At 50.8% G+C, this 25,414-nt stretch overlaps 10 protein-coding genes across 10 annotated transcripts; 7 read left to right on the forward strand and 3 right to left on the reverse strand.

The window, feature by feature from the left end:
- On the forward strand, window positions 1-1,062 carry AtWU_07475 (uncharacterized protein; the record flags this gene model as incomplete). Its single annotated transcript, XM_035502584.1, has 1 exon — window positions 1-1,062. The coding sequence occupies one exon, from the start codon at window positions 1-3 to the stop codon at window positions 1,060-1,062; it is 1,062 nt and encodes a 353-aa protein (XP_035358477.1).
- A 1,956-nt stretch (window positions 1,063-3,018) lies between these two features.
- On the forward strand, window positions 3,019-4,350 carry AtWU_07476 (adaptor protein NBP2; the record flags this gene model as incomplete). The annotated part of the gene is made up of 1 exon (XM_035502585.1): window positions 3,019-4,350. The coding sequence occupies one exon, from the start codon at window positions 3,019-3,021 to the stop codon at window positions 4,348-4,350; it is 1,332 nt and encodes a 443-aa protein (XP_035358478.1).
- A 1,115-nt stretch (window positions 4,351-5,465) lies between these two features.
- AtWU_07477 (glutathione S-transferase family protein) lies at window positions 5,466-6,499 on the forward strand (the record flags this gene model as incomplete). Its single annotated transcript, XM_035502586.1, has 4 exons — window positions 5,466-5,522; window positions 5,593-5,752; window positions 5,836-6,090; window positions 6,168-6,499. 4 exons carry the CDS (start codon window positions 5,466-5,468, stop codon window positions 6,497-6,499), a joined length of 804 nt encoding a protein of 267 aa, XP_035358479.1.
- Window positions 6,500-7,038: 539 nt separating this feature from the next.
- AtWU_07478 (ENTH-domain-containing protein) lies at window positions 7,039-8,988 on the reverse strand (the record flags this gene model as incomplete). Its single annotated transcript, XM_035502587.1, has 5 exons — window positions 7,039-8,376; window positions 8,442-8,523; window positions 8,599-8,678; window positions 8,780-8,811; window positions 8,907-8,988. The coding sequence occupies 5 exons, from the start codon at window positions 8,986-8,988 to the stop codon at window positions 7,039-7,041; spliced, it is 1,614 nt and encodes a 537-aa protein (XP_035358480.1).
- Window positions 8,989-9,638: 650 nt separating this feature from the next.
- On the reverse strand, window positions 9,639-15,154 carry AtWU_07479 (putative Ras GTPase activating protein; the record flags this gene model as incomplete). Its single annotated transcript, XM_035502588.1, has 3 exons — window positions 9,639-10,528; window positions 10,588-10,866; window positions 10,918-15,154. 3 exons carry the CDS (start codon window positions 15,152-15,154, stop codon window positions 9,639-9,641), a joined length of 5,406 nt encoding a protein of 1,801 aa, XP_035358481.1.
- A 1,423-nt stretch (window positions 15,155-16,577) lies between these two features.
- On the forward strand, window positions 16,578-17,048 carry AtWU_07480 (DUF952 domain-containing protein; the record flags this gene model as incomplete). The annotated part of the gene is made up of 2 exons (XM_035502589.1): window positions 16,578-16,862; window positions 16,932-17,048. The coding sequence occupies 2 exons, from the start codon at window positions 16,578-16,580 to the stop codon at window positions 17,046-17,048; spliced, it is 402 nt and encodes a 133-aa protein (XP_035358482.1).
- A 202-nt stretch (window positions 17,049-17,250) lies between these two features.
- Window positions 17,251-18,549, reverse strand: AtWU_07481 (oxidoreductase, short-chain dehydrogenase/reductase family; the record flags this gene model as incomplete). Its single annotated transcript, XM_035502590.1, has 7 exons — window positions 17,251-17,288; window positions 17,360-17,514; window positions 17,572-17,715; window positions 17,772-17,936; window positions 17,995-18,195; window positions 18,258-18,377; window positions 18,479-18,549. The coding sequence occupies 7 exons, from the start codon at window positions 18,547-18,549 to the stop codon at window positions 17,251-17,253; spliced, it is 894 nt and encodes a 297-aa protein (XP_035358483.1).
- A 1,741-nt stretch (window positions 18,550-20,290) lies between these two features.
- Window positions 20,291-22,199, forward strand: AtWU_07482 (putative IMP dehydrogenase; the record flags this gene model as incomplete). Its single annotated transcript, XM_035502591.1, has 3 exons — window positions 20,291-20,477; window positions 20,546-20,854; window positions 21,058-22,199. The coding sequence occupies 3 exons, from the start codon at window positions 20,291-20,293 to the stop codon at window positions 22,197-22,199; spliced, it is 1,638 nt and encodes a 545-aa protein (XP_035358484.1).
- A 677-nt stretch (window positions 22,200-22,876) lies between these two features.
- On the forward strand, window positions 22,877-24,038 carry AtWU_07483 (NUDIX hydrolase; the record flags this gene model as incomplete). The annotated part of the gene is made up of 2 exons (XM_035502592.1): window positions 22,877-22,968; window positions 23,090-24,038. The coding sequence occupies 2 exons, from the start codon at window positions 22,877-22,879 to the stop codon at window positions 24,036-24,038; spliced, it is 1,041 nt and encodes a 346-aa protein (XP_035358485.1).
- Window positions 24,039-24,597: 559 nt separating this feature from the next.
- Window positions 24,598-25,236, forward strand: rps21 (40S ribosomal protein eS21; the record flags this gene model as incomplete). The annotated part of the gene is made up of 2 exons (XM_035502593.1): window positions 24,598-24,629; window positions 25,002-25,236. The coding sequence occupies 2 exons, from the start codon at window positions 24,598-24,600 to the stop codon at window positions 25,234-25,236; spliced, it is 267 nt and encodes an 88-aa protein (XP_035358486.1).
- Window positions 25,237-25,414: the final 178 nt, after the last annotated feature.

Genomic DNA, 25,414 nt, shown 5'->3' on the forward strand with positions numbered 1-25,414 from the left:
ATGGGGCTCACAAGCCAACCTTGCAGCAGCGCTCTGAGGTTGCTCTTGCTGGTCCTCCTCTTCTCGACGGCAAACGCACATTCGTGGATCGAACAGCTGCTTGCCATCGCAGCGAATGGAACTTTCATCGGATCTCCAGGCTACGCTCGAGGCAACGTTCATCGCACTACTCCCGGGTTCAGCGACACGACCATGACTTACCTGATTCCACCAAATGATCGAGCCAACCAGAGTCTAATTCTTCCCACCGACAAGATGTGCAAAAGCACGCAGCGAACACGAAACCAAACCGAGGGTAGCCCGCGGCTGCAGGCATCTGCCGGCTCCCCCATCGCTCTTCGTTACCAAGAGAACGGCCATGTGACTCTACCTTGGAATCAACCGGGAAAGCCGAAGAATCGAGGGACAATCTACGTTTACGGAACCACCGAGCCGAAGGAGGAGGAGAACTTCCTAGACGTCTTCAATTCCTGGAATCGCGACGGTACGGGAGGGGATCGACGCGGCGTTCTCTTGTCGAAGCAAAACTTTGATGACGGCCGTTGCTATCAGATCAACAATGGCAATATCTCCGAACATCGTCAAGCCGTGTACCCCCACGTGGCGGACCAATTGATGGGCGCAGATTTGTGGTGTCAACAGGACATCGCGCTACCATCGAATGCACCTACAGGCAAGCCGTATACGCTCTACTGGGTCTGGAATTGGCCCACGGCTCCTGGCGTGGACCCGTCACTCCCCAACGGCAAGCAGGAAATCTATACCACTTGCATTGATGTAGATGTGGTCGATAGCCCTACAACTCATACGCACGTCCAGGAGGGATATGTGGAGGGCCAGTCCCTCGACAGCGCAGCCATTCCGTCTGAGTTTGCCGAGGTAATGGGATCTAGCACTGATAGTGGTGCGGAGGCTGGAGGTAGTTCTGCGCCAAGTTCGACGACGCCGGCTCCGACGCCAACACCAACCTCAGTGGCGCCTTTTAGAGTTCTCACATTGACGACAGTCATCACGACACACATACCCTGGACTAGCAGTGCTGCCTTGGCTGGGAGCACTTGATTGAAAAGACCTTGCTTTGGATGTGGATCCCTTGCGTTCCCAATAGCTGGGGATTTGGAATGCATTGTATACCCTCCGAAGAGAGCGGGTTAGCTTTTACATTCTCTTCTACCGCTCGAGCTAGGCGGGCCTAGCCGGGATTGATAACAGTCACACTTTTGACCTTTGTTTGACTAGACCCTTCTGATCAATAGACAATTGAAATGCCGGATCTCATCCCATTGTGCTTTTCCTAGGGTAATACATAGTAGATAGGTTCGTGGAAAATAGACTGAATAGAAATAGATCCACCGCAGGACCACGAGGAGTAGATGCGGATCCTATATCCGGAACAAAAAGATATAATTAGAGTGGCTGGTTATTGTCTAGTGGCTGGGGCGTGGTGGGTAAATAGTAGCTACTATGAGCCATGCAAGGCAGAAAGGCATGTGGAGAGACAGCAGCAGAGCAGGAGCATTGTTATGCCTGACTGCTGAGGCATCAAGTGGCCCGTTCGGCGATGGCCCGAGGCATCCACACCTGAAACACGCTAAGCCACGCGTGGGCAGTCACGTGGAGAGGGTGAATCTTCAAACTTCCCAGACAAAAAAGAAAACGAGCTTGAAGGAGTGGAAGATGTCGGTTTAGAGTCAAGAAAGACCCCCGGATTATTCACCCCGTTCGACTGCGTCTACTCCCCTCCCTTTTTCTGCCCTGGAGAAACCCTCAATTGCCTGAGTGTCCGGCCTCGAAAGACAGTGACCCTGCATGCCAGCGGGTTTCTGAATCCTTGAACTCCACCGCATCGGTGACTGCGCCTCGTTGATCCTTAACGCTTCAGTCGGAGCCTTCACGGCAGGTAAGTTAGCAGTAATCTCCGGCACTGGCAAGCCTCTTGTCGCACCCTCTCGCCCCTACCATTCATTCATTCCCTCTCGCTCTCGCTCTTTCGCTCTCTCTGCCTTTCTCGCTCCACCGTCCCTTATCCTGTGTGTCATCTTTCTCCTGCTTCCTGCAGCTGAGTGTCTTGTCCTCTCCTCTCCTGGCGCTCATCCCCTCTTCCTTATTTCCCCCCCTCAATATTCAATCAATCAATCAATTAATCAATCAATCTTCTCCCTTCCTGCCTCCCCTCTTTTTATCTCCCGTTTGTCATTGGGTTCGGTAGTCGCCGTCCTCTCAGAGTGGCGCTTTTTTGGCCCTGCCCTCGTTGCTAATTTTAGCATCCCCAGTTTTGCCTTCGACCATCCCGAACTCCCAAGCGCGGGACCAAAACGCTCTCGAAACAACCTCCTCTTGTTTTTTCCACCTGCTTCGCTGCAAACCTCTTCTCCCCCGGGCATTGGCTGTCGCTCATCAAATCTTGTCTGCCACCCCTGCAGCCGCCTGGTCGGTGCAGTCAACGTCGTTGTGTTTAATATTTCTTGGCCCGAGAAAGAGAGAGGGGAACAGCTGCCCGTCATCGAAGATCCCCGCGGTGCTTGCTCTTGAGGTCGATAGCCGCGCTGTACCTGTCCGTTCGCTGTCGATTATACCCGGACCTGTCAGACATCCCATTGCGGCCACCTCGCTTCCTTTGGCGTCTAGCCGCAGTCCATTAACTTGTCGCCGGTCGTCTAGTGCCCTCTCCGGTTGATTCAGACTTGTTTCGGCGCGCAGCGTCCTCCCAGTCCCAGATCTGCATCGTGCTGTACGCAAGGAGCTCACGAGACATCCCTCCGATTTGAGTCGCATGCTTTCGCATACATATTCTTGGTGCGAGAGTTTCCTTGAAATAACCTTCGGGCGGGATCTGGCAGTAGAGTTTCGTGGAAGAACGATCGCGATGCGAAACTAGGGCGGACCGGTTCTCCAGCTTTTCTATCCCCTCTCAAGCGACAAACATCCGACCTGACATTACCTCACACGACATCGTCGACACGTAATCATTCTTTCTTCCGCTCTGATCATTACCTTTGAGGACTCATGACCATCATCATGGCTTCCACAACCTCGGCCCCCTCATCGCAGCCCACGGCTTCCTCGAACCTAACGGTTTTGCCTCCTATAATCACAGACTCCCCAGTTAAGCGGCAGGGCCGTCAGCGATCCTCCTCGTACGCAAAGGATCGTCTCTCCACGCACTCTAATGTTTCCTTGGCTTCCCAGAATCGGTCGCGGCCGGGATCCCACGTCTTTCCTGTCTTTCATTCCAGCTTACCGTATGCGCTGGTTCGCGACTTTGCGTATCCTCCTATTCATCCTCTTCACTACGGCCCATTGCCGCCTCGTGCATCAGTGGTGTCCACCCCGGCAAGTGAGCAACGGCGCCTGTCCGATCCTCCGGCCCCGTGGGATAGTTCTCGTGGCCAATGGTCCGTGGGACCGTGGACTACCGATCACAGCTATGGGCACCAGCAACTTCCCGCCATGTCCTTTGGCGATGGACCGCCGTATAGCGAGGATGAAGACTTGCACAGCCCAGTCTTTTCCGCCCCGCGTCACCGGAAAAACAAGTCCACCGGAACTGACCTTAATGGACGGAAAGCCAGGGGCCCTGGCGGCCGCGAGCATCAAGGCATGGGCTATGAGGCAGATACCGATCGGGGTACGCTTGTCAGTATGAACGCGGACGGCAGTGAGACGTACTATGTGAACGATGACGACGCTTTGGAGGATGGACCGGGCGGCGAGTATGTCACGTATCCGGCGAACGAAAGCCGGTATTCTCATGTGGGCTCATATGACTATCAAGCCTATGGACATGAGGCGGACTTTGATTCTGAAGACGACTATGCCGGGGATCATCGGTACTCGCGTGACTTCCAGTTTGCTGTGGGGTGCCCTGATGAGGAGATGCACGGAAAAGCAGTTGCGCTGTTCGATTTCACAAGAGAGCATGAGAATGAGCTGCCCCTTACTGAAGGGCAGGTGATCTTCGTCTCGTACCGGCACGGTCAGGGCTGGCTTGTTGCGGAGGATCCCAAGACTGGAGAGAGCGGGCTGGTACCAGAGGAGTTTGTGCGTCTGCTTCGAGATATCGAGGGAGGGCTGACGTCGTTGAACGGCGAGCCTGATGCGGACGAAGAGAACAACACGTACCTGAGCCCGGAGTCGACAGATTCCCAGCAAGCTATCACACCCACGCAAGACGAACAGCTCCCACTGGAGTCGACCTACGTTAACGTCGAGCATGTCTCCAACGGGGCAAAGAGGGAGTCTTCGCAGCTGGCTAGCGGTGGCAAGACGGCTTCGAACATGTCACATTTCCCGGCAGAAGATCAGGGGCTCGAAGCCCCGCAAGACCTTCCTGAAAAGAAGGCGGCCTAGTTTCATACCTGCAATACTGGGACATTATGTCCTGCTACGGAGGTACATATGATCTCAGCTTCTGATGAATCTGTGACCCAGTATAATAGCTGCTGGCCATGTTACTCTCCTGAGGGCCGATGAACCTCGACCCAAACATGATTGCATCATCCTATTTCTTTTCATTTCTTCTTTTTATATTTCCTTACTGTTCTTGTTGTTCCCCGGCTGGAACTGCTATTGTTGGAATACCACCATTTGAACGGGACGGCTGTTTGTGAATGCATGCATGCATGATATGATCATTTCATGACGAGGGAGAGAGGTAGCAGAGATGTGGAGAGACTGAGTGAGGGTGGGGGTGAGAATGAGGGTGACTGTTTCAAATGTGGGAAAGGGGAGGGCAAATGTGCCTGTATATATGTTTCTGTACTTGAGCGATGGCGTCAATGCATTAGATTATGGTTGTAGGCTGGCTTGCTTGCTTTTCTGTGAAAACAAAAGCATTCCCTAGCATACAGCGTGTGATCGAAGTATTCATATACCTCCAACAGCGTTAGTTATGTTTTATCTATATCATATGTGATTTATGAGCAATGTTGACTACTATTTATTTTCCTGTCTTAAGATATTTCGTAGTATTAATTAGTACAGTACGACCACAGTCAAACTCATCTCAACCAATGTCAGTAATACGTTAGTTGGTAGTAGTGGTATGTCCTCGACACAACTCCACAAATGTGACTAATAGTCCTGGTTGATGAACCAAAAGAGAGGAGGAATACCCTTCAGGTCAAGGATTTAGTTACATATTCCGAAGACTATATTACCATGACAGGGATCTGGAGCCTCTAAGCCGAGCTTTCTTTAGTTCAAACCGGGGTTCTAGTTGATGCCTAGCATTCAAAGAAGGGCTAGATGCTTACTATCAGATCGATCCGGACATCCGTCGGACAAGGATTGGATGATGCCATCTTGCTATGGTGAGATTGACATATAAATACTACTACTACTACTACTACTACTACTACTATTACTACTACTACTACTACTACTACTATTACTACTACTACTACTACTACCACTGTCCAATCTAACGAAACCTGACCCTACAACACCCAATACCCAACACCACAATGACAAGCCCAGTAGTATTCACACCAACAACACCACCAAGAATCCAAAACACAAAGGTAACCCCCTACCCAACCCTTCACCCTACTCTCCCTCAATACACCATCCTCACAACTCCTATAAAAATAGGGCCTCCACCTCCTAACAACCAGCACCCCCAACGGCAAAAAAGTCCAAATCCTCCTCGAAGAACTCTCCGCAAAATACGGCTTACAATGGACCACAAGCCTAATCGACCTCGACACGGACGAGCAGAAGCAGCCGTGGTTTCTGGCGCTGAATCCTAACGGTCAGACCCCAACCCTTCTTTTCTTTGACTTTTGGAACCCACCTGGGCAGGAAAATATGTTACTGAAGTTAAAGGGATTGTAGGCAAAATCCCCCTCCTCATCGACACCAACAACAACAACAACTCCTCCACCCCAATAACGGTAATGGAATCCTCCGCTATACTCCTCTACCTCGTCGAAACATACGATCCAGATCACCACTTCCACTTCCACTTCTCCTCCTCACCGGTGCACAGATTCAAGCTTCTTCAATGGTTATTCTTCTGGTCTGCGTCGGGGCAGCCACAGCAGGCGGGGTTGAATCATTTTAAGAGGTTCGCGGGGGTGGTGGATTCTTGTAAGCTACCCTTTTCCCATTCCCATTCTATAGGAGATATCATATAGGTGAAATGTGCTTATGGTTCTGGGTGACAGATGCCATCGAGAAATTCAGAGCCGAAACGCTTCGGATTTATAACGTGCTGGAATTGCATCTATCTAATAGCTTGGCTGGTGATGGTGAAGCGAGGGAGTACTTGGTGGGCGAGGGACGAGGGAAGTATAGTATTGCTGATATCAATGCGTATGCGTGGATAAGGGCGTGGAAGAGGATGACGATTACGGAGGAGGAGATGGGTAGGTTTCCGCTGCTGAGGAGGTGGATTGAGAGGATTGAGGAGAGGCCGGCGGTGGGGAGGGGGGTGGGGGAGGGGTATGATGAGGAGGTTCATCCGGAGTTGTTGCTTAGTAGTACTGGAAGGGATTGAAGGGACTTAGTTGGGTCTGCGTTAGTATTCGAGGGTATATCATGATTAGGGTAGGATTGCATAGGAGATAGTTATTTAATTGGATCCTACATATATCAAGTTGATAAGTCAATTCTAGATTAAATTGCATCCTATAGAACTTTTCTGCTTTTCGATAGAGAAAGGAGTACAGTATAGGTTCAAGGGTACCCTTGAGGAATCAAGTAACGTGCCATACCATGTCATACCAGGGAATAGGGGAGCCGAGCTATTATGCCACGGGAGAACGAGAATATATCTGGAGTAGTCACACGAAGAATCGGCTAGAGGCAATAGGTAGATAGCAGAATAGATGAAAGAAGAAAAAAGTGAGTTAGGGTAGGCCTGCTATTTTAGATCTTGCACGCAAGCAAATAAAATAAAAGGAAGAAGAAATATTCGTACTACGGTATAGACACACAGTCACTCGAACAGTGCCAAAAAGGAAAAGAGAACATTCAGCTAAGCGGGGTAAAAGAAGGAGACAACGATATAAAGGTCGAGCTGAGATAGTCATCAACCTAACCAAGTAGGTCGTCTAGGCCAGAGCTTCCCGTTGTCTTCGGCGCCCCGCTGCTGCTGCTCTGGTTGAATGCAGGACTGCCTGAAGCAGCGGGAGCGCCCCAGATGCCGGCGCTGGCCTTTTGCTTGGCCATGCTGGCTAGGTTAGGGCCCTTGTTTCCGCCCGTATTGTTCTTCTGAATACCGGCGCTGGCGCTGGCGGTGGACCAGAGAGATCCAAAGACGTCACCGGATGCCTTGGGGGCAGCGGGCTTGTTGGCGGCAGAGGGGGTAGAGGGCGTGGTGGAAGTGAAAGAGGAGGTGGAAGGCATGTTGGGGCGGTGACCCATAGCAGGTTGCTGAGTCGTGTTGGAGAGGGTGGAAACAGAGGTGAAGTAGTTGGGAGTGGCGGCCTGGAAGCCACTAGGCTTGGGCTGCGCGGGTTTCTGGGCCTGTGCCAGGGAGCTCTGAGAGAGTGTGGGAGACGCCATCGTGCTCGAGGTCGGGGTAGGGGTCATCGAGGTGAAGCCTACAATGCCGTTCAGGTTCGAGCCCTGGGTGGCCGAGACTGGCTTGGGGGCAGCGAACTGCGTGCTGGAGGTCGTGCTGACGGTGGAGGCCGGCGGGGGAATGGCAAACTGGGCTGACGATGCCGGCGCAGGCGCAGGCGTGGCGGATTGGAAATCATCAAAGTCGTCGTCGTCAGCAGGCTGGGTGTCGAGGATATCTAGGCCATTGCCTGTGGCAGGCTTCTTGGAAGCGCTGACAGATGTCGCGACAGTCTCCTCCTCTCCAAAGTCGAACAAGTCTTGCTCGGGTTCCTTAGGAGCAGGAGCGGCCGGCTGTTTGGCCTGGCGAGTAGCACTAGCACGGGGAGGACTGGGCCCGCGCCGGCGCGGGGGACTAGCATCACCCTCATCATACTCGTCATATTCCTCGAAGCGATTGGAACGTCTCCCGGAGTCCCCGAAATCGCCTGTGTTGCCTCCGAATCCACCACCGTCACCGTAGACACCTCCACTGTATCCACCAAACGAGAGGCTGTCACTGCCAAAGCCGCCATACCTGCCGGAGCTAGAGCTGGACATGCCACCGCCAATGTGCGAGCCACCCTCGAATCCACCAAACTTGTTGCGGTTGGCCCTGGCCTTCTTCCTCTCCGAGCGGATCAAGTCGACGTCACCGAGCAGCTTAACCAACTCCGATGACCTGTTGCGCACGTTGATACCCTGGTCTTTTCCGTTCTGGTCGATGTAGTGAAATTGGCGAAGCATCCGAATCAAGGACATGTGAGAGCGGGCATCGTCGACAACTCGTTCGGATCCGTTCTTGACAAGGAACTCTAGAAGTTGGAGCGCCTGTCGCGCATCGTAAGCCGTGGTCCACATGTGTCGCGGAGAGAATAGGAGAAAACAGGACTCACCTTGTAGATCTGTCGCCATTCCTCCGATGTCTTGTCTGTGAAGCGCTTGTAAATCATAGGCATGATCTCGTTGAGCAATTGACTGTATGTTGCGACACGTCATTAGTACTCCAGGGGAGTCCTCGCTAGGCCATGCGACGGGGGCGGAAACACTGACTAGCTGTGGGTTCCACTGGCAATCTCATGCATAAGTGTGTTCGAAGCACCCCAAGGTTCATTGTTTGTAGCTTCTCGGACCTGTCTAACGTGAGTGTTGTGCTTCAAGGGATACAACCACACGGGTTGCGGAGGCCCGGGGCTCGTGGCGGGACGGAACTGGCGGGATAGTAGGAACGGACCTTGGCCTCCATCTCGGTATAGTTCATGACCGCTATAAGAGTCAGTTAATCGCCTATAGTAAATAAACAGAATCCGAGGCCATCCAGATTGACAGAAAAGCGTTCTGGGGTCACCGCGGGGACGTACCATTCTGGACCTTGCGGACTCCCGCCTTGAGATCATACAAGGTCAGGTTGCTGACCTGTTCTTTGAGGTTGGAGAAATCCATGGCGCACACAGCACAGATGGAGAATCTAGCACAGAATCAATTGAAACCGTAACAGGAAATACCTGCGGGAACAAGGACAGGAGGGCAAGCAGCAGTGGAGGAAGAGGCGGAAGTTGAGATGCCATCGCCTCCAGCTGGCATCGATCGCCGTTGGGCCCCAAGCCGTCACGTGGCGACCCCTGACCCGACCATGGCTCGGCCTCCCTCCATTGAAACAACTTATTCACAGATGACACTCAATCATGACAGATTGAAGATTATTATTTTCTCTTACTACTGGCTACTACAAAGGCTCTCACTTTAAGGATACGTACACTTATGGTATTCATTCAATCATCGTCGAGGCAGGCTTAGGCCATACATACATAACATGCGGGCGGTTGCGCTCAAGCATCCATAAGACACCTTGCATAGCAAACCAGAGGGGTACAGGAAAACATATTCAGTAGGTATAAGAGTTCGAAGGCTCATCTCCACCATGCCCACTCCAGGCATCTTTCCAGATGAGCTCTTTTTCATCGTCAACATGATAGCAAGAGGAAGGGATATCTCAAAGAAATGCAGACAACAAAAACATAAACAGAAGAAAACATCAACACATGAAACGTAATAGACGGAATAAGATCATGATCCAGCATCAAACCGCTCCATCACTCATTATAGAACTTTCTCATTATCAGGTGCAAGAAAAGATTGACGTTGACTCGTAAGTGCCCATCGAAGAAGTCCAGGAACTGCATGTTATTGAACTGGGCTTGTAGTAGGTCGTCCAACGGAACCTGCGCGTTGGCTCCCGGGATCATCATCGGTCCACTGCTTCCATCAATGGTGAAAACTCCGACTTCGTTACTCGAGATGGTAAGGTCGACCCGATCCCACTGTCGTTCAGTGTATCCCTTCCAGTGAACGAGAACACCCCGGTCCGCCAGATTGCGGGCCGAGTACTTGTAGGATCCAAACTTGAAGACCTTGCCGGACTTCTGTAGTTCTCGTTGGTGATCCCACTGCTTGGTGAAGGGCATAAGGAACCGCTTCTTTCCCTTCTTGTTCTGCAAGGTCACCATGGCCTGCTCGATGTAGTCGTTGTAAGTCTTGAGTTGTTGATCCAGCCAGATAGCTTGGTCGTTGAGGCGAGCAAGCGTCATCCGAGCGCTGTCCAATTCCCGCTCTCGCTGGATTCTCCGGCGATGCTTTGTGCGGATATCGATGGCAATCGCATTCAGAAGATCCTGGTAGTAATTATCGCGCCGGATCTTACCGGTTTGTTCGAGTTGAAGAATGTTTTCCAGAGCCGTTTGCTTCAATTCCGTGTAACTCATAGAGGCAAGGTCTACCATGGTGGTGGCTTCCGAGTAAGGGCTCCGTCGTGTGTTGTTTGCACTCAACTCGTCACGAACCAGCGTCATCCATTTGGCTTCGTCCTCTTCGGTGGGTGGTTTAACCATGATGTCCATCAGATTGGCGCCTGTTTGGACGCGAATAATATAGAGGATGCATCTTTTGGTTTCCATGAACAAAGCCTTCACATCCGCTTCTGGGTCTAGTTCGAAATGTCAGTCTCCAGGCATATTTGTGAGTGGTGAAAGTGCTCGGGCTTACCTTCAACTTGTGCCAGCTTGGGGTTCAAGGTGAGATTGATCTCAGAGGAGTTGACGCTCATTAGCTCACTCTCGTTGGACTTGACGTTACCCAGGTCGCGAATGACCTCCTTCAGGATATCATCCGGGTTCTGGCAGATGTAATGAATTTCGCTGGCGATAAGCTGATGGATAGAGAAGATATCAGACATTTTGATATACAAAGTAGGCTTTGTCTTAGCATAAAGGTCGTTGAATTCATCGATGTCGAAATAGCTTTCAGCGTCCTGAACGGAGACCACTACGAAAAGGTCAGCATCGTCCCAAAGATTACAACTTATGAAATACTCACTGTCACCCCAGATCTGACCAAGCCGCTGGATAGAATCTCCGATATAGCTATTTAGTGGCTGGAGATAGACATTCTCTGCGCCGAAAAGTCGACCGGATGCTACCTGCGCGATCACCTTCGAGATCTCTGAAAGATTGCGCTTTTGCTCCTGGGTCAAGCCACGGTCTATCACACCATACTTCTCGGGCTCGACCATTGCAGGCTGGAAGTAGTTTCTCCACACCCAATGGCCCGCTGTCTGGAGGATGAAGCCGGGGTTCTCCTTGGGGAATCGAGCGAGAAGGCTCTCGTACATCTGTTTCGCGATGTACCGAATACCGAAGGGCATCCTGTACAGTAGTTCCTCAAAAGCAGAAAAGAATTGGTCAGCAATATCGCGGAGGTCTTGAAGATGCTGAATAAACGTCGCTCTCGTCTCTGGATCTCTGATTGCCTCTTCTCTTGGGATATCCAGTCGGCGTCGGCTCCGCTTGCCGGTCCGGAGCTCTTCGTTGTTGATGGCCGAGCGATAGATCTGTATGGGATCGCTCTCCAAGTCCAACTCTGGGTTCTCAACCACATTCTCCCTCACAACAGTTCCAAGAATATCACGCATAAACTTTCGATCCCGTGGGGACTTGATGTAGGATGCGAAAAGTTTACTCCAGAAAGAATTGCACCGCAGATATTCATGGAGCGAGTCGAAGCTTTCGATTTCTTCCCTGGCGGAACGTGCAAGAAGCTTGATGAGGTAGTACTCTTCACGTCTCTTCTGCGAGTATCCAAAGAGACCCATCATCAGATGCCTTATCCGATCATACTCCTTCTCGGGCGTGTTGAGCTCACGCAGGCGTCGGAACAACCGCGCCAAATATTGCGACTGGGTTTGAAGAAGGAAGAACAAAACCTGGTACTGCTCTAGCTTTCTTCTAGATGTCTTATTCAGAGCTTTCAGGTCAAAAGGATCCTTGGAAGAAATCTCCCGGTTTGGAAGAAGGCTTCCAACGTGGCCACCAAAATGCTTCTGGTGTTTTACGACTTCATCAAGCGTGATCTTGTTCCTGACCAGGAGCGCAATCTTGATATCGAGCTGGCCGATGTATTGCTCTGCCAGTTCGTTCTGTCGGACCTGTTGGACAACCAATTTCCGTGTTCGCTCAAACTCAATTTCCTCGTCGAAATCAAACTCGCTATCATTCAACAGATGCACAAAGCCCTTGACAGTCCCTACAGGCGGGTTCTTTCCACTTGTGAGGCTCTTGTAGGCTTGACCCTGAATTCGACCGCGGATGTAGCTTTGCGCCTTAATCACCTTATCCATGTTTTCACGGTAATGGCGGCGTTTCTCTTCGAATCTGGAACGAACAAGATGTCCACGGATGTGTGACTGAAGGTCCATAACGACGTCTTCGGCAGCTGCCAGATCTGCAAGAGTCTGGCCAACGTCAACCCGAACAAGCATGGCTCTTATCTGTGCTTGGAACTGGCTAATTTCATACTCGCAGTCATCGAGCTCCTCCAAGATGCCGCCCACGTCGATGCGGAGAATTGCGGCGCGAATAAGAGCTTGAAGATTGGTTATGACCGGTGCTTCCTGCTGTAGAGCTTGCGCATCTGCTTCGAGCCTTCTCCTGAGTATGACTGCCCGAGCCATAGACTGCAGGGCCAAAATGGACGTCTCCTCTTCCTCAAGAGACTCGCGTTGAGAGTTCAGGAAGGATCGTACAGCATTTGCTCGAGAGATGCTTTGGATGTCGATGACGGATGGCACATGCTCGCTCAGATCTTGTCGAAGACGGTCAAGCTCGGCTCGAAGAGCGTTACCGCGAACAATTGACTGGAGAGAGGAGCACTCATTTGCTGTCTTTGCGAGCGCTTCTGCTTGCTGCGATAGGAATTTTCTGGCTGCAAGGGCCCGCGCGCCTGCTTGAACGGAGGTAATTGAAGGTACTTCCTGCAAGAGCAACGATTTTGTCTCTTCGATACCTTTCCGGGTCAGCATTCCTCGAATGATTCCTTGCAGAGACGTGCTGCTTGCTGTCGTCGCATTCATGGCCTCGTTCTGTGTGCTCATCTGCTGACGGACAGAGGCACCCCGGATCAAAGCTTGAAGCACTGTCACATCTTCCTCTCTCGCTCGTGTTGCTTCATATTGTTCTGCAAGCCGATTGCGCTGAAGGACACCGCGGATTTGGGCCTGGAGCTCGACCACGTCAGGTTCCGCAGACTGCACTGCATCGTACTGCTTTGCCAGCTGACTGCGTTGAAGCGCACCTCGGATAAGGGCTTGGAGCTCAGTTACGTCTGTCTCAGCCGACTGAGTTTCTTCGTATTGCGCTGCGAGTTGCTTGCGCTGCAGAGCACCCCGGATAGCAGCCTGCAGCAGTTGAACATCCTCCTCCGCACCTCTTGTGCCCTCGCAAAGATCGTACACTTTCTGTCGTTGCAATGCGCCTCGTAGTGCTGCCTGAATCAATTTGATGCCCGATTCCTCTTTCCGCATACAACTTCGAACACGGTCCACTTGAGCCCTTGCCTTGGCTCCCCGGATCAGGGTCTGCAGCCGCAGTACATCAATTTCCTGGGCCTGGTAATTTTCCTTATCACCTCTCTGCCGCTGTCGGACCAGAAAAGCTCGGCAGATCGCTTGTAATTGAACAGCGAATTTTCGCATATCCAGTCGGTATTGAACAATTTGGCGAGCCCAGTCTCCGCGTATCCTGGACTGCAGTTCTACCAAAAACGGTTCGAAATCCCATAGATCGTTCATCAAGTTGCCAAGCTTCAGTCGCAGCATCGCTCCTTTAAGCTGAGCTTGGAAATCAACGATCGAGGCTTCGCTTTCATGTAATTCACGGTGAATGCGATCTTCCTCGGATTCCGGCTCAGGCTCCGGTTCTGGCTCTGGTTCCGCTCCAAAGTTGGCAGCCATCCCTGAGAAACTAGGCATGCTGACGCCCGCCTTATCGAGGCCTTTCTGTGTTTGCTCGAGTTCATGGTGTTCGAACTCCAATTGGCCCACCAAATTACCCATCCGGAAATCGACGAGGCCTTTCTTGAACATCAGCCATGACAAGGCGTGGACGCAGTGAATGACCTTCGGGAGGTTTTTCTTTTCGTAAAGATCAATAAGCTCGAACCGGAACAGCTCTGGCAACTCGACTTCATCTAAGAACCGGAAAAACAGTGCGATGTTGTCAGAGTGACGGTACTGAAGTCGCGGGTGTCTGAAGATTCGAAAGGTTCGGTTTGGGTACATAGCTTGTACCACCTCAGCCAGCGTTACTCCGTCACGCAGGCCTTCTTCCAACTGAACAATCGGCGGGATTTGTTTCTGAATAACTTCTTCGATCCATTCCTTTGCTTCTCCGATATGGCAAAGGTACTCGTAAGCCTGGAGGAACTGACGCTGCTTGTCCATCCAGCTCCCAGCCGTCCATGCTGATGCTGCCGGTTTCTTTCGTGCTATGGGGCTATTGTTTCCGGTCACCGTATCAGCGCGCTTTAGGCGTCGTCGTCCCTGTAATCCCACCACAGATGCCCCATAACTGTCAAGCGCAAATTCTTCGGTCTCACCCGATTTCGCAAACTTTGAGAGGGTCCGCAGGTGGCCGGTTGACGATTTTTGGAACGTCTCTAGCTCGGGGGCCGACAAGGTATGGGTGAACGGCGGTGGGTTGGACAAACTATGTGCATGGTGCGCTTTTACTTGTGACTTGGCATGAGGTGAGACAGCATGCGGCGAACCGGTTTTCGTGGGGCTTTGATCGATGTATGAGGGCTTCTCCTTTAATGTGTCAACATCCTGAGGCTGCGCAGGACGTGATTCGGGGGTCTGTGGGCGATTTTCCTTCCAGTATTGGGGATTGTCGACAGTCTGGCTTCGAGAATGACGAAATGCTGCTTGCTTGGCAGCTACAGGAGACGAGTTGGGGGCTTGGGAAAGTGGTCGCAATGAGCGGCGGATGTTCTCATAGGTCGCGCCCGCATTGGCCCAGCTTTTCCCCTCGGAAGCGCCTCCAGCCATTGCTTCGGAGATTGGTGTGTTTACCTCACTCTTGCCCCGTCTATGGCCGGGCAGGGACCCAGATGACGCGGTGGAGGAGACGGTGCTCGTGCGACTGGGAGCAAACGAACTTGATGAGACGGTGTATATCGACGAGCTCGTGGAAGCGGTTGATCCATGGCGCAGTGGATTGGATGTTTGGTCTGGCAAATCCGTCTGTGTGCGTCGGGACGATGCTAAATTGCTTGACATCACGGGTGCCGATTTGAGAGAAAGAATGCGATAACCAATGGAGATGGAAGAGACTCTACTTCAATTGGCCGCATACCTGCCTCCCGGACCGAAGCAGCAAACCGACCAGAGTCGTGCGGTTGCGTGGGATATCACTGGGATGGAATGTTCATCCAAGGGAGAGGCGGCATAACCCTGTGGTAACGGAAAGAATTGGGCCGGGAAGAATCGGTTGATGTAGAAACGGCAGGGCTTGTGCCTGAAATGGCCTGATAAGGCAAGGATCAGAAATGGGAGAGATAAGACAAGACGGGCACGAGGAACACCGAGATTGTCGGAAGAGTCGAGTGAATTGAGGGATCGCAAGCGGCGGGCAGGTTTTCGATAGCCCGAATTGCGTGCAGATGGATTGAAACTTGAACACAGACGATGGATGCTGCAGCAACAGAAATAAACAAGAGAGGGAGAGTGAAAGAGGGCCGTCAGCGCTAAAGCGGGGGGTTCAGCTACCAAGTAAATCGGAGGCAGGAACGATCCCCAGCCCCCCAGCAAGGGCAAAAACAAATCTCCCGATTTGGTATGGCGTGCACGGGCATGTGACTGTTACTCTCCGATACCTGGTTCAGTGACGTCGATCCCTATCTCAGCCACAGATCTCTGTGGCTTGAGTACTGTGGTTACTAACTTGAGAGTGTCTGATCGATCGAGATTGGAGACAGACAAGTTCCTCGTTGCAGAAACATGGCAGAGAATATATATAATCAACTCCGCTGAGTAAGTACATAGAAGATGTCGCAAGTCCACGGAACTAGTACTCTGGAGGCTGCATGTACACCTGAAGATTGTTTAATCTTGTGGAGATTATGTGCGCCCACGATCAGCTTCAATTCTTCATTAGTCTATTCCATGTATGAAGTATGATATCAAGTTATCCATGTGGATATTGAACCAATTTCTTTCTCTCAGACGTAGCCGAACCCCTCAGTCCCGCTAGTACTAACGTTAATATATATTGACCAACATATAGTCCGTCGTACTACTATCTTATCGGAAACGCATGCGGGGACTTGGTCAAAACTCCAGGATCAAAAATATTCTTTTACTCCTTCAGTAAATTTGCAGCAGATGACAAACCATCTACATATTAACACACCAATCATCAAAGAAAAGTAGGCACATTCCGTGTGGTTGAAGAAAGCTCGGATACTACTTACTCACACCCCCGGTCACGGGAGTCTTGGAGGACAAAGAGTCCGACGCGATCGACGAACAACTCATGGAGGGGTCAAGGATGACCAGTCCCACCACCCACTCACTAGCGTCGATATATCGCCTACCTATATGACTAGGATACAGACCTACAACACAAGCAACTACCACTAAATCCTTTATAACCCCTTCTACAAGTCCCAACGGGAAATTACATCATCGAACAAAAGAGAAAATGGCAGACGCCGAGCCCCTCTACGTCTACAAGCTGATTCCCTCGACGTCTCCGGTACGGGAACCCCTCCCCGATCGGCTGCCGGTTAGCGAGCTGGATGAGAAATCGGGATTCGTACACCTCTCGACAGCATTTCAAGTACCGAATACCCTCAAAATGTTCTTTAAAGACGAGCCGCTGGTCTACGTGCTCCGGATTCCCTTTGAGGGCATAGCCGGCCAGGTCCGGTGGGAGAATCCTGACGGGACAGTCTGCGGACCGCGACCGAAAGAGGGCTTGTTTCCGGTATGTTGTCTCAGCCCCATGTATGGTTACAGAGAAGAGGATTTCGAACTAATCGGAACCTCTGGATAGCATCTGTACAATGATCTCAAGTTGGGCAAGGATGAGGTAGAGACTGTTGCTATCTGGAAGAATGATGAGGGCTGGGATAAAGCCCTCCTGCAGGCGAAACCATGGCTGTTGTATTGATCGCATTACAAATTACTCAACTCCTATGAACTATCATAAATGTACATATTTTCACATCAAATGGTTTTAGAGGCACGGGGACGCCCTAGAGCTAACTTTAGAACTGTAACGATTGCCAAGTTGCATTCGTTCATGGAGCTTAACACTGTACTTTTTCCCTCGTGTGGCTTCATAGACACTTCGTCCTCGGCTTCAAACTTGTTTAATCCCCTAGAGGATAGCAGTGCAAAACCTGGCCATCTTTTTCAAAGTCAGAAAACGTCAGAGGTTGGTTGGCAGCCTTTGTCGCCAGGGGTCGAAGATTTACTCACAGAACAGTGCAGCATCTGCACTAGCCAGGAAAATGAAGCTTGTTGCGACTTCGCTTGGTTGACCAGGTCGACCGATGGAAGATTCAGCGCCGAAGTTCTCCATCTGCTCGGGCGCTCGAGTATCGACCTGAATAGGAGTATAAACCGGACCAGGACTACCGAAATAATAGTGAGCATTTGTCTTGACAGTCAACATGAACCCTCGAACTTACGCCACTGCATTAACGCGGATACCCTTCGTCTTCAGCTGTGCTGCCAATGATCTTGTAAAGCTAACAATAGCACCTTTAGTCGCACTATAGTCCACCATACCGCTTGTACCTCGGAATGCCACGGTAGATGTGGTATTGATAATGCTGCAGATCAAATTAGCCAAAGGCAGCTGGTTCCAAAGGAAAATAGAGAAACTGACGAGTCGCCCTTGGATAGATGTGGAAGGGCAAATTTCGTGATAGCAAACATCTGAATGATATTGCTCTCGAAGGTGCTGGTAACATTGTCGAGATCTATTTGCGCGAAATCCTTGCACATGAACTGCTTGGAGGCGTTGTTGACGAGAATGTTCAGTTTTTTATACCTGGGCTTAGTATGAGATAGAGCTTCGTAAGTAGACTGATCATAATAAGGCCACGCACGTGTTCATATGCTCTTCAACAGCCTTGCGACACGTTTCGCGACTTCTCAAATCTCCGCTGAAGAGGTGGCATGATTTGCCCTCGGCTTCAACCATCTTCTTGGTATCCTGAGCATCCTCTTCTTCTTCGGGTAGGTAGACAATGGTGACGTCGGCCCCTTCGCGAGCCATCAAGACCGCGACCGATCGGCCGATTCCGGAACTACAAGGATGTGAGCTTTTTGGTTTTGGCCTTCCTATATCATGCCAGTATAGGAGACATACTCGCCGCCCGTGATGAGAGCTTTCTTGTCCTTCAGTTTTCCAGAACCGACATACTCCACGAAAGTGCCGCTGGATTCCAGCTTGGTCGGTTCACTTGCTGGTGCCATTTTCTTCTCTAACCTGAGATTGTCTCTTAGCTTCGCTGGCTTCTTCTAAGAATACTCAGAGAGAGAGAAAGCTAATTGAAGTAACGAGGAGAAAGACCGCGAAGGGGAACTTACCCTGGCGTATTCTGGGATTGAGCTGCCTGTGGCGGCTGGAAAACGCCTTCTTTCCCCATTGCGGATGCCATTGTGACTATGAGTCGTGCGCTATGATTGCTATGAGAAGATATTGTTCAAACAGTAAGAAATCCATGGCTCTGGCGCTACCTATATAGGTCGGGCGGCTTTCTTTGCCTTCTGTCACCCTGGCGTCATAGTTGTACTACGTAACCAAGTCCGCGAACCACATCTCCGCAGTTCACCCCTCGATCTACTATATCGTAGCACACCAAAGAATTCGCCAAATCGATTCAATTGAAATCTTAATTGTCTTTAGTATATCGCTAAAGCAGTATTTAATATCGCTATCTTGAAGTTAATTCTAAGCTTATGCTCGCCGCTTGGCTGGACTAGTGCTACAGTTCATATACTATGCTCAATCAGAATGCAGGGAGTACTGAGTAGTCTGATAAGCCTTTGCATTCGCATGTTTAATGAAGCCTAATTCAACAGGAAAAGCTAATGCCAACGGAGGATTGGTTAGACATAGAAAGAAGATACCGATCAGCCACATGGGGAGGCGGCAGTGTAACCCTCTCCATAAGTTATATGGAACAGTCACACTGCGCCCTGCAACAACCTCAGAATTATCAGGTGGAAAAATGACATAGCCGTAACACTCCTGGCAACATAAATCAGCACTATCATTTGGACCACCTGGCTATACACATCTGTAATTATTCCTTGCTTCTGAATTGAACCTCATCTGCCCTACAGTATATGTGTTCCGTCTCTAGAGCTCCATGGGCCCGCGGAGGACATCACAAGGAGCAAAGGACAAGTTTAAGATCGTTATTTGAATCCAAGAATGAAAGAGACAGTACTCCTTGCATATCAACTGATTATTTAAGTACACTTGCTAGTACACCTTAAGATGCCTTGACCAGTGCACCTAGATGGTGATTCATATAAATCCGGGGTCCTTGGACTACACTGCGGGGAGAGAATTAATTTGGTCCGAGCATATAGCTATGCAGCACCACTTAAACCAATACGTTAATGTTGAGAAGTACAATGGTGTCTAGACCAAAGAGTCACCATGCAATAACCCAGTTGAATTCAACAACGTCCCCAGCAAGCTCAATGTATCGTTACATGCATTCAAGACAAGACCGTGGGCATCTTAGTTATCTTATCAACGAGACTAGTAGCCGCTAACCCCATCTTGGCGTATGCGCGAAGTGGAAAATAGAAAAAAGACGAAGTTGATAGAGGAGAGAACTTCATATAAAATGTATCGTGAAAAGCAACCCCTCACATGACCAGTCAGTAACAGTGCTGCTAAGTATCTAAGTCATTGCAATTGCCGCAAGCAGCGATCAGGCATCACTCCATGGGAAGTTTAACCCCGAACCCCGCGACGGTTCCTTAAAAAATTGATAAGCGGGACTGCAAAAATTTTCAGAACTATTATTAACCATCAGTCAGGATGGAATAATTTGGTTCTTTCAATGTCACCCCCTCCTCACTCACCGCCTGGCCTGATTTCGTTTAGCAGCCAATCACAGCCTCCAACAGCCAGCGGGAAGGCAAACCATACCCGTTGCGGCATGAATTCTGCAGGGATCGCTAGCGTGTGCGGCAGAAGTCAAAAGCCAATTTTTTTCTCCTCCAATTTTTCTTCCTTTTTCTTTCTTTCTTTTCTTTGGGAAAGGAAGACTTTCTCCATCAACAGAACGTTTCTATCGTCGATCTGTTGATTATTTTTTCTATTCTTGACTCTTATCATTCTTTTTGACGAGTTACGATAGAACCGGTAGAGTCTTCACCATGCCTATCTCCAACGGTGACTCTCTTGGCCGCGCCATGCAGGCTGAGATCCAGGACCACACCAAGGCCCTGGAGGTCCTGAAGACCTACACTACTCAGGATGGTCTGGACGTTGACACTCTGCTTGACTCGGACAAGCACGGAGCGTTGACCTACAACGACTTCCTGATCTTGCCCGGATACATCGGTAAGACGAACACCTTGAGTTTCTGGTGATTCTTGTTCGTGCTCGGTTGCTTATACGCCCCATCACAGGCTTCCCTGCCTCCGATGTCACTCTGGACACTCCCGTCACCAAGCGTGTCTCTCTGAAGGTTCCCCTTCTGTCCTCTCCCATGGATACCGTTACCGAGCACAACATGGCCATCCACATGGCTCTGCTGGGAGGTCTGGGTGTTATCCACCACAACTGCGCTCCTGAGGATCAGGCCGAGATGGTCCGCAAGGTCAAGAGATACGAGAACGGTTTCATCTCCGACCCCGTCGTCCTTTCTCCCAAGGCCACTGTCCGCGAGGCCAAGGAGCTGAAGGCCAAGTGGGGCTTCGGTGGTTTCCCTGTTACTGGTAAGTCTTTACTGTTCTTTTCTTCCAGTTTTCCCATTCACAGTGATGATTATCCTCTTTTCTATTATAACTTTCGTTCCACTGGAGCAGCGAGAGCAGCACTGTAGAGAAACAGATTTTATCTGACCCTTGTGTTTCATCATAACATGTTCTTCTTTTCTGGTTCGAGTCGGACTTGATTCTAACAGCATTTGTTTGAACAGAGAACGGAACCCTCCGCTCCAAGCTTGTTGGTATTGTCACTTCCCGTGACATCCAGTTCCACGGCGACCTTGATGACTCCGTCACCGCCATCATGTCCACTGACCTCATCACTGCCCCCGCTGGCACCACCCTGGCCGAGGCTAACGAGGTCCTCCGTTCCTCCAAGAAGGGCAAGCTCCCCATTGTCGATGAGAACGGCAACCTCGTCTCCCTGCTGTCCCGCAGCGATTTGATGAAGAACCTCCACTACCCCCTCGCCTCCAAGCTCCCCCAGTCCAAGCAGCTCATCGCCGCTGCTGCCATTGGTACCCGTGAGCAGGACAAGACCAGACTCAAGCTCCTTGTTGATGCTGGTCTCGACATTGTTATCCTGGACAGCAGCCAGGGTAACAGCATGTACCAGATTGAGATGATCAAGTGGATCAAGCAGAACTTCCCCGAGATCGACGTTATCGGTGGTAACGTTGTTACTCGTGAGCAAGCCGCAGCCCTGATTGCTGCTGGTGTCGATGGCCTGAGAATTGGCATGGGCAGCGGTAGTGCTTGCATCACCCAGGAGGTCATGGCTGTTGGCCGTCCCCAGGCCATTGCTGTCCGCAGCGTCACCGCTTTCGCCGCTCGCTTCGGTGTTCCTTGCATTGCTGACGGTGGTGTCCAGAACGTTGGTCACATCGTCAAGGGTCTGGCTATGGGTGCCTCCACTGTCATGATGGGAGGTCTCCTTGCCGGTACCACCGAGTCTCCTGGCGAGTACTTCATGAGCAAGGAGGGTCAGCTCGTCAAGTCCTACCGTGGTATGGGCAGTATCGCCGCCATGGAGGACAAGAAGGCTGGCGCTGGCTCCAAGGACAGCAAGGCCAGCAACGCTGGTACTGCCCGTTACTTCTCTGAGAAGGACGGTGTCCTGGTTGCTCAGGGTGTCGCTGGTTCCGTTCTCGACCGTGGCTCCGTCACCAAGTTCGTTCCCTACCTCGTTGCTGGTGTCCAGCACTCCCTGCAGGATATCGGTGTTCCCAGCCTTAAGGCTCTGCACGAGGGTGTGAACAACGGAACTGTCCGCTTCGAGATGAGAAGTGCCAGCGCCATGGCCGAGGGTAACGTCCACGGTCTCCACAGCTACGACAAGAAGCTCTACTCTTAAGCGGTAAAAGCTTGAGTGCCAAAGTTTCTTTGCTTATTTCCTTCTCGTTTAATTGATATCAAGAGCCTTTCTGTTGATACGTTTTGTTACATGATGATATGTGGCTGTTACGAAAACAAAAGCTCGGGCATGGGGAACAGGAGTTCGACTTGCGGTGACGCACCGACTTGGTTAGGGTTATTCAATGCATTATGCCTTTTTCAATGATTCTATACATGATCCTAGACTTCCAATGACAGTCATCAATACCAATCTATCTGTCACAAACATTTTTTTGTTTCCAAAGTTGTAATTCCGTCAACCGTAGATACTGTCAGTAATTAGTGAGAGGCGGTCTGTTGCCGAAAACGCGGGGTCGCAGTAAGCCTTGCCGCAGAACTGCTGCAGCTCGGCTTCCCATCTGCGGCCTGTCCATTCCGTGTACCCTGGGCTCCAATAATCTTTCTCTATCATTGCAATCCCTCACCTATCTCATTAGCACAGGGATCTGCTGACACTAATGTCTGCGCTCCTTTGAAAGGACTATGATGATAGCCTGTGAATTCCTCCTACCCCGGCTGCAAGTTGCCCGAGGTAGCCGGCTGTTAGTTTCAGACCTGCCATATAGACCTACGCAGCCCCGGATACCACTTAGAACCTTCAGTCATCCTATACAACGATTCAATCATTCTGTCTCCATGTCCCAGCAGACATCTACAGATCAGACTATGGCGTCTCGAAAGACCACAAAATCCAAGTCTACGCCCGCCGAGCCTCGGCCCAGTTCCAGGTTCGTCATATGCCAAGCTTCGTCGTCTTTCCCGACATACATCCCTACCATTCTCACTCACTTGCTTTCACTTCTTATATAACGTCAGAACCTAGTAGACTCAATGCTAATTATATCCCAGCGTAATCATCATCTCTCCACATAATGAGGTCCTTCTCCTCCACCGTGTCAAGACATCAACGTCATACCCATCAGCACATGTCTTTCCGGGAGGGAACCTCTCCAGCCAGGACGGGCCATGTCCACCGGTAGATGATATCGCCCGACACGATGACGGACCTTGGTATCGTAATGCCGCCATCCGAGAACTATTCGAGGAAAGCGGCATTCTCCTGGCCAAGGACCGTGACTCAGGCAAGATGATCGCTGTGCCACAGGAGCAGCGCGAAGCCGGTCGTCGCGCGATTCATCAGAATAAGATGACATTCGCAGAATGGTTAAAGGAACAGCATCCCGCAGCTGTGCCAGATATGGAAGGACTGATACCATTTACGCGCTGGCTCACGCCCATCAGACTCCCGAGACGGTATACGACCCAGATGTACCTGTACTTCTTGCCCTTGCCGATGGAGATTGACAAGCCCGTTCTGAATGAGATTCCCCATGAAGGAGAGAAGGAAGAGATTCAGGTGCCGACGAGTGATGGCGGAGTGGAGATTTCCGAGGCGAGGTTCTTGCCTGCATCAGAGTGGGTTCGCATGGCGCAGAAGGGCGAGGCTATTTTGTTTCCGCCTCAGTTCATGCTGCTTCATTTGATGGCGGAGTTTCTGAACCAGGGAACACCAGGTATGGAGTCTGTTGAGGAGTTGAAGAAGCAGCGAGAGGAATTGCTGCAGTTCATTCATTCGGGACAGCCGCCATGGACGGACAAGTGTATTTGTCCGAAGGCGCTGCAGATTGGGTCTGATGGTCTGACTGTGATGAAGTTGGATCATCCTGGACCGGAGCTGGAGGGTACTGATCGGAAGGGAGAAGCAGAGCGGGTTGTACAGCTAAAGTTCGTCAAGGGGGTTCCTCGAGAGGTGGTGGTGAGGTGGAAGAAGGATGTATTTGAGGAGAGTCGTTTATAGCTGAATGTGGGTAGATCAGCTAGTAACCGGCTTATAATGCAGTCGGATATACAGCATCTAGATGCCATACTAAACCACTTCATTTATCAAAAGCCTTCAATAAATCATATCCCTCGTACTCTATCAACACTGGTCTGATCTACTGACGTCGGAGGATGCTTATTATATACGAAAACGCATATGTAAAGACATACACTTTGAGTAAGAGTTATCGTCCAACTAAGCCATCACTCACAATCTTCTCTTCTAGAGCATCACTCTACCTTCCCTACAACCATACTACAACATTCACCTACCATCTCACCAGCCACACCCCATCTACACGGCCACACCGCCACAGGCACACACCCTCACCGCCTACAAAACCAGCCAAGCCCAACCCACCCGGCAAAAAACCTTAGTCATCAGCCCTCGACAAACAATCACATGACCCACAACCCGCGTTCGCCAGAAAGATTCAAGTGGAATTTCACACGCACCGTCCGCCGCCAGTTTAACCCGCCAGCGCAAAACCTCTCACCGTCGTCAACCTCAACCACCCCCCCAAACAACCGTCAAAATGGAGAACGAGAAGGGAGAGATCGTCGATCTGTATGTATCCATTCATTCCCAATTTATTGCTTCGAGTTGTGATGGTTGCGTGAGATGGATATGGAGATATGGATGCGATTCGGTGCTCGATATACGATGATATGATATGGATTGGGCGATCACTATCGCGGATGTGTGCAATGGAGGGGGGACATTATTGTCGATCGACGAGGAAGGACATGATTCAATGGATCTACGATATGGAAAGAGACGGGTCTGAAATTGAAATATACGGAGAAGGGCAAACAAGAGAAAGAGGAGGAAATACCGAACACCGATCGCATCGCATATCTCCATGACCATCACCATCACCTACCAAGCAACACACGCGTAATCGCCAAAAAGACAGAAATGCTAATAATGCAATTACAGCTACGTCCCCCGCAAGTGCAGCGCCACCAACCGCATCATCAAGGCCAACGACCACGCCTCCGTCCAGATCTCCATCGCCAAGGTTGACGAGAACGGCCGCTACACCGGTGAGAACCACACCTACGCTCTGTGCGGTTTCATCCGTGCCCGTGGTGAGAGCGATGACTCCCTGAACCGTCTTGCCCAGCGTGACGGCTACGTCCGCAACGTCTGGACCGCTGCCCGTCAGCGCTAAGCTCTTTTCTCCTCTTGTTTGAGAGAGTGACGTGCGGTGTTGGGATGAATTTGGAAGTGGGTGGTTATTGATGATGGTACGTTCACCACCAATTTATCCCATGTCTTCCACTATGTGGGAGTCTTAAGGGCGCAAGACTAATGATAATGGTGGTATAGGATGAAGATATTTAACTATA

Source organism: Aspergillus tubingensis (genome assembly GCF_013340325.1).
Source record: "Aspergillus tubingensis WU-2223L DNA, scaffold_8, whole genome shotgun sequence".
NCBI classification, from domain to species: domain Eukaryota; kingdom Fungi; phylum Ascomycota; class Eurotiomycetes; order Eurotiales; family Aspergillaceae; genus Aspergillus; species Aspergillus tubingensis.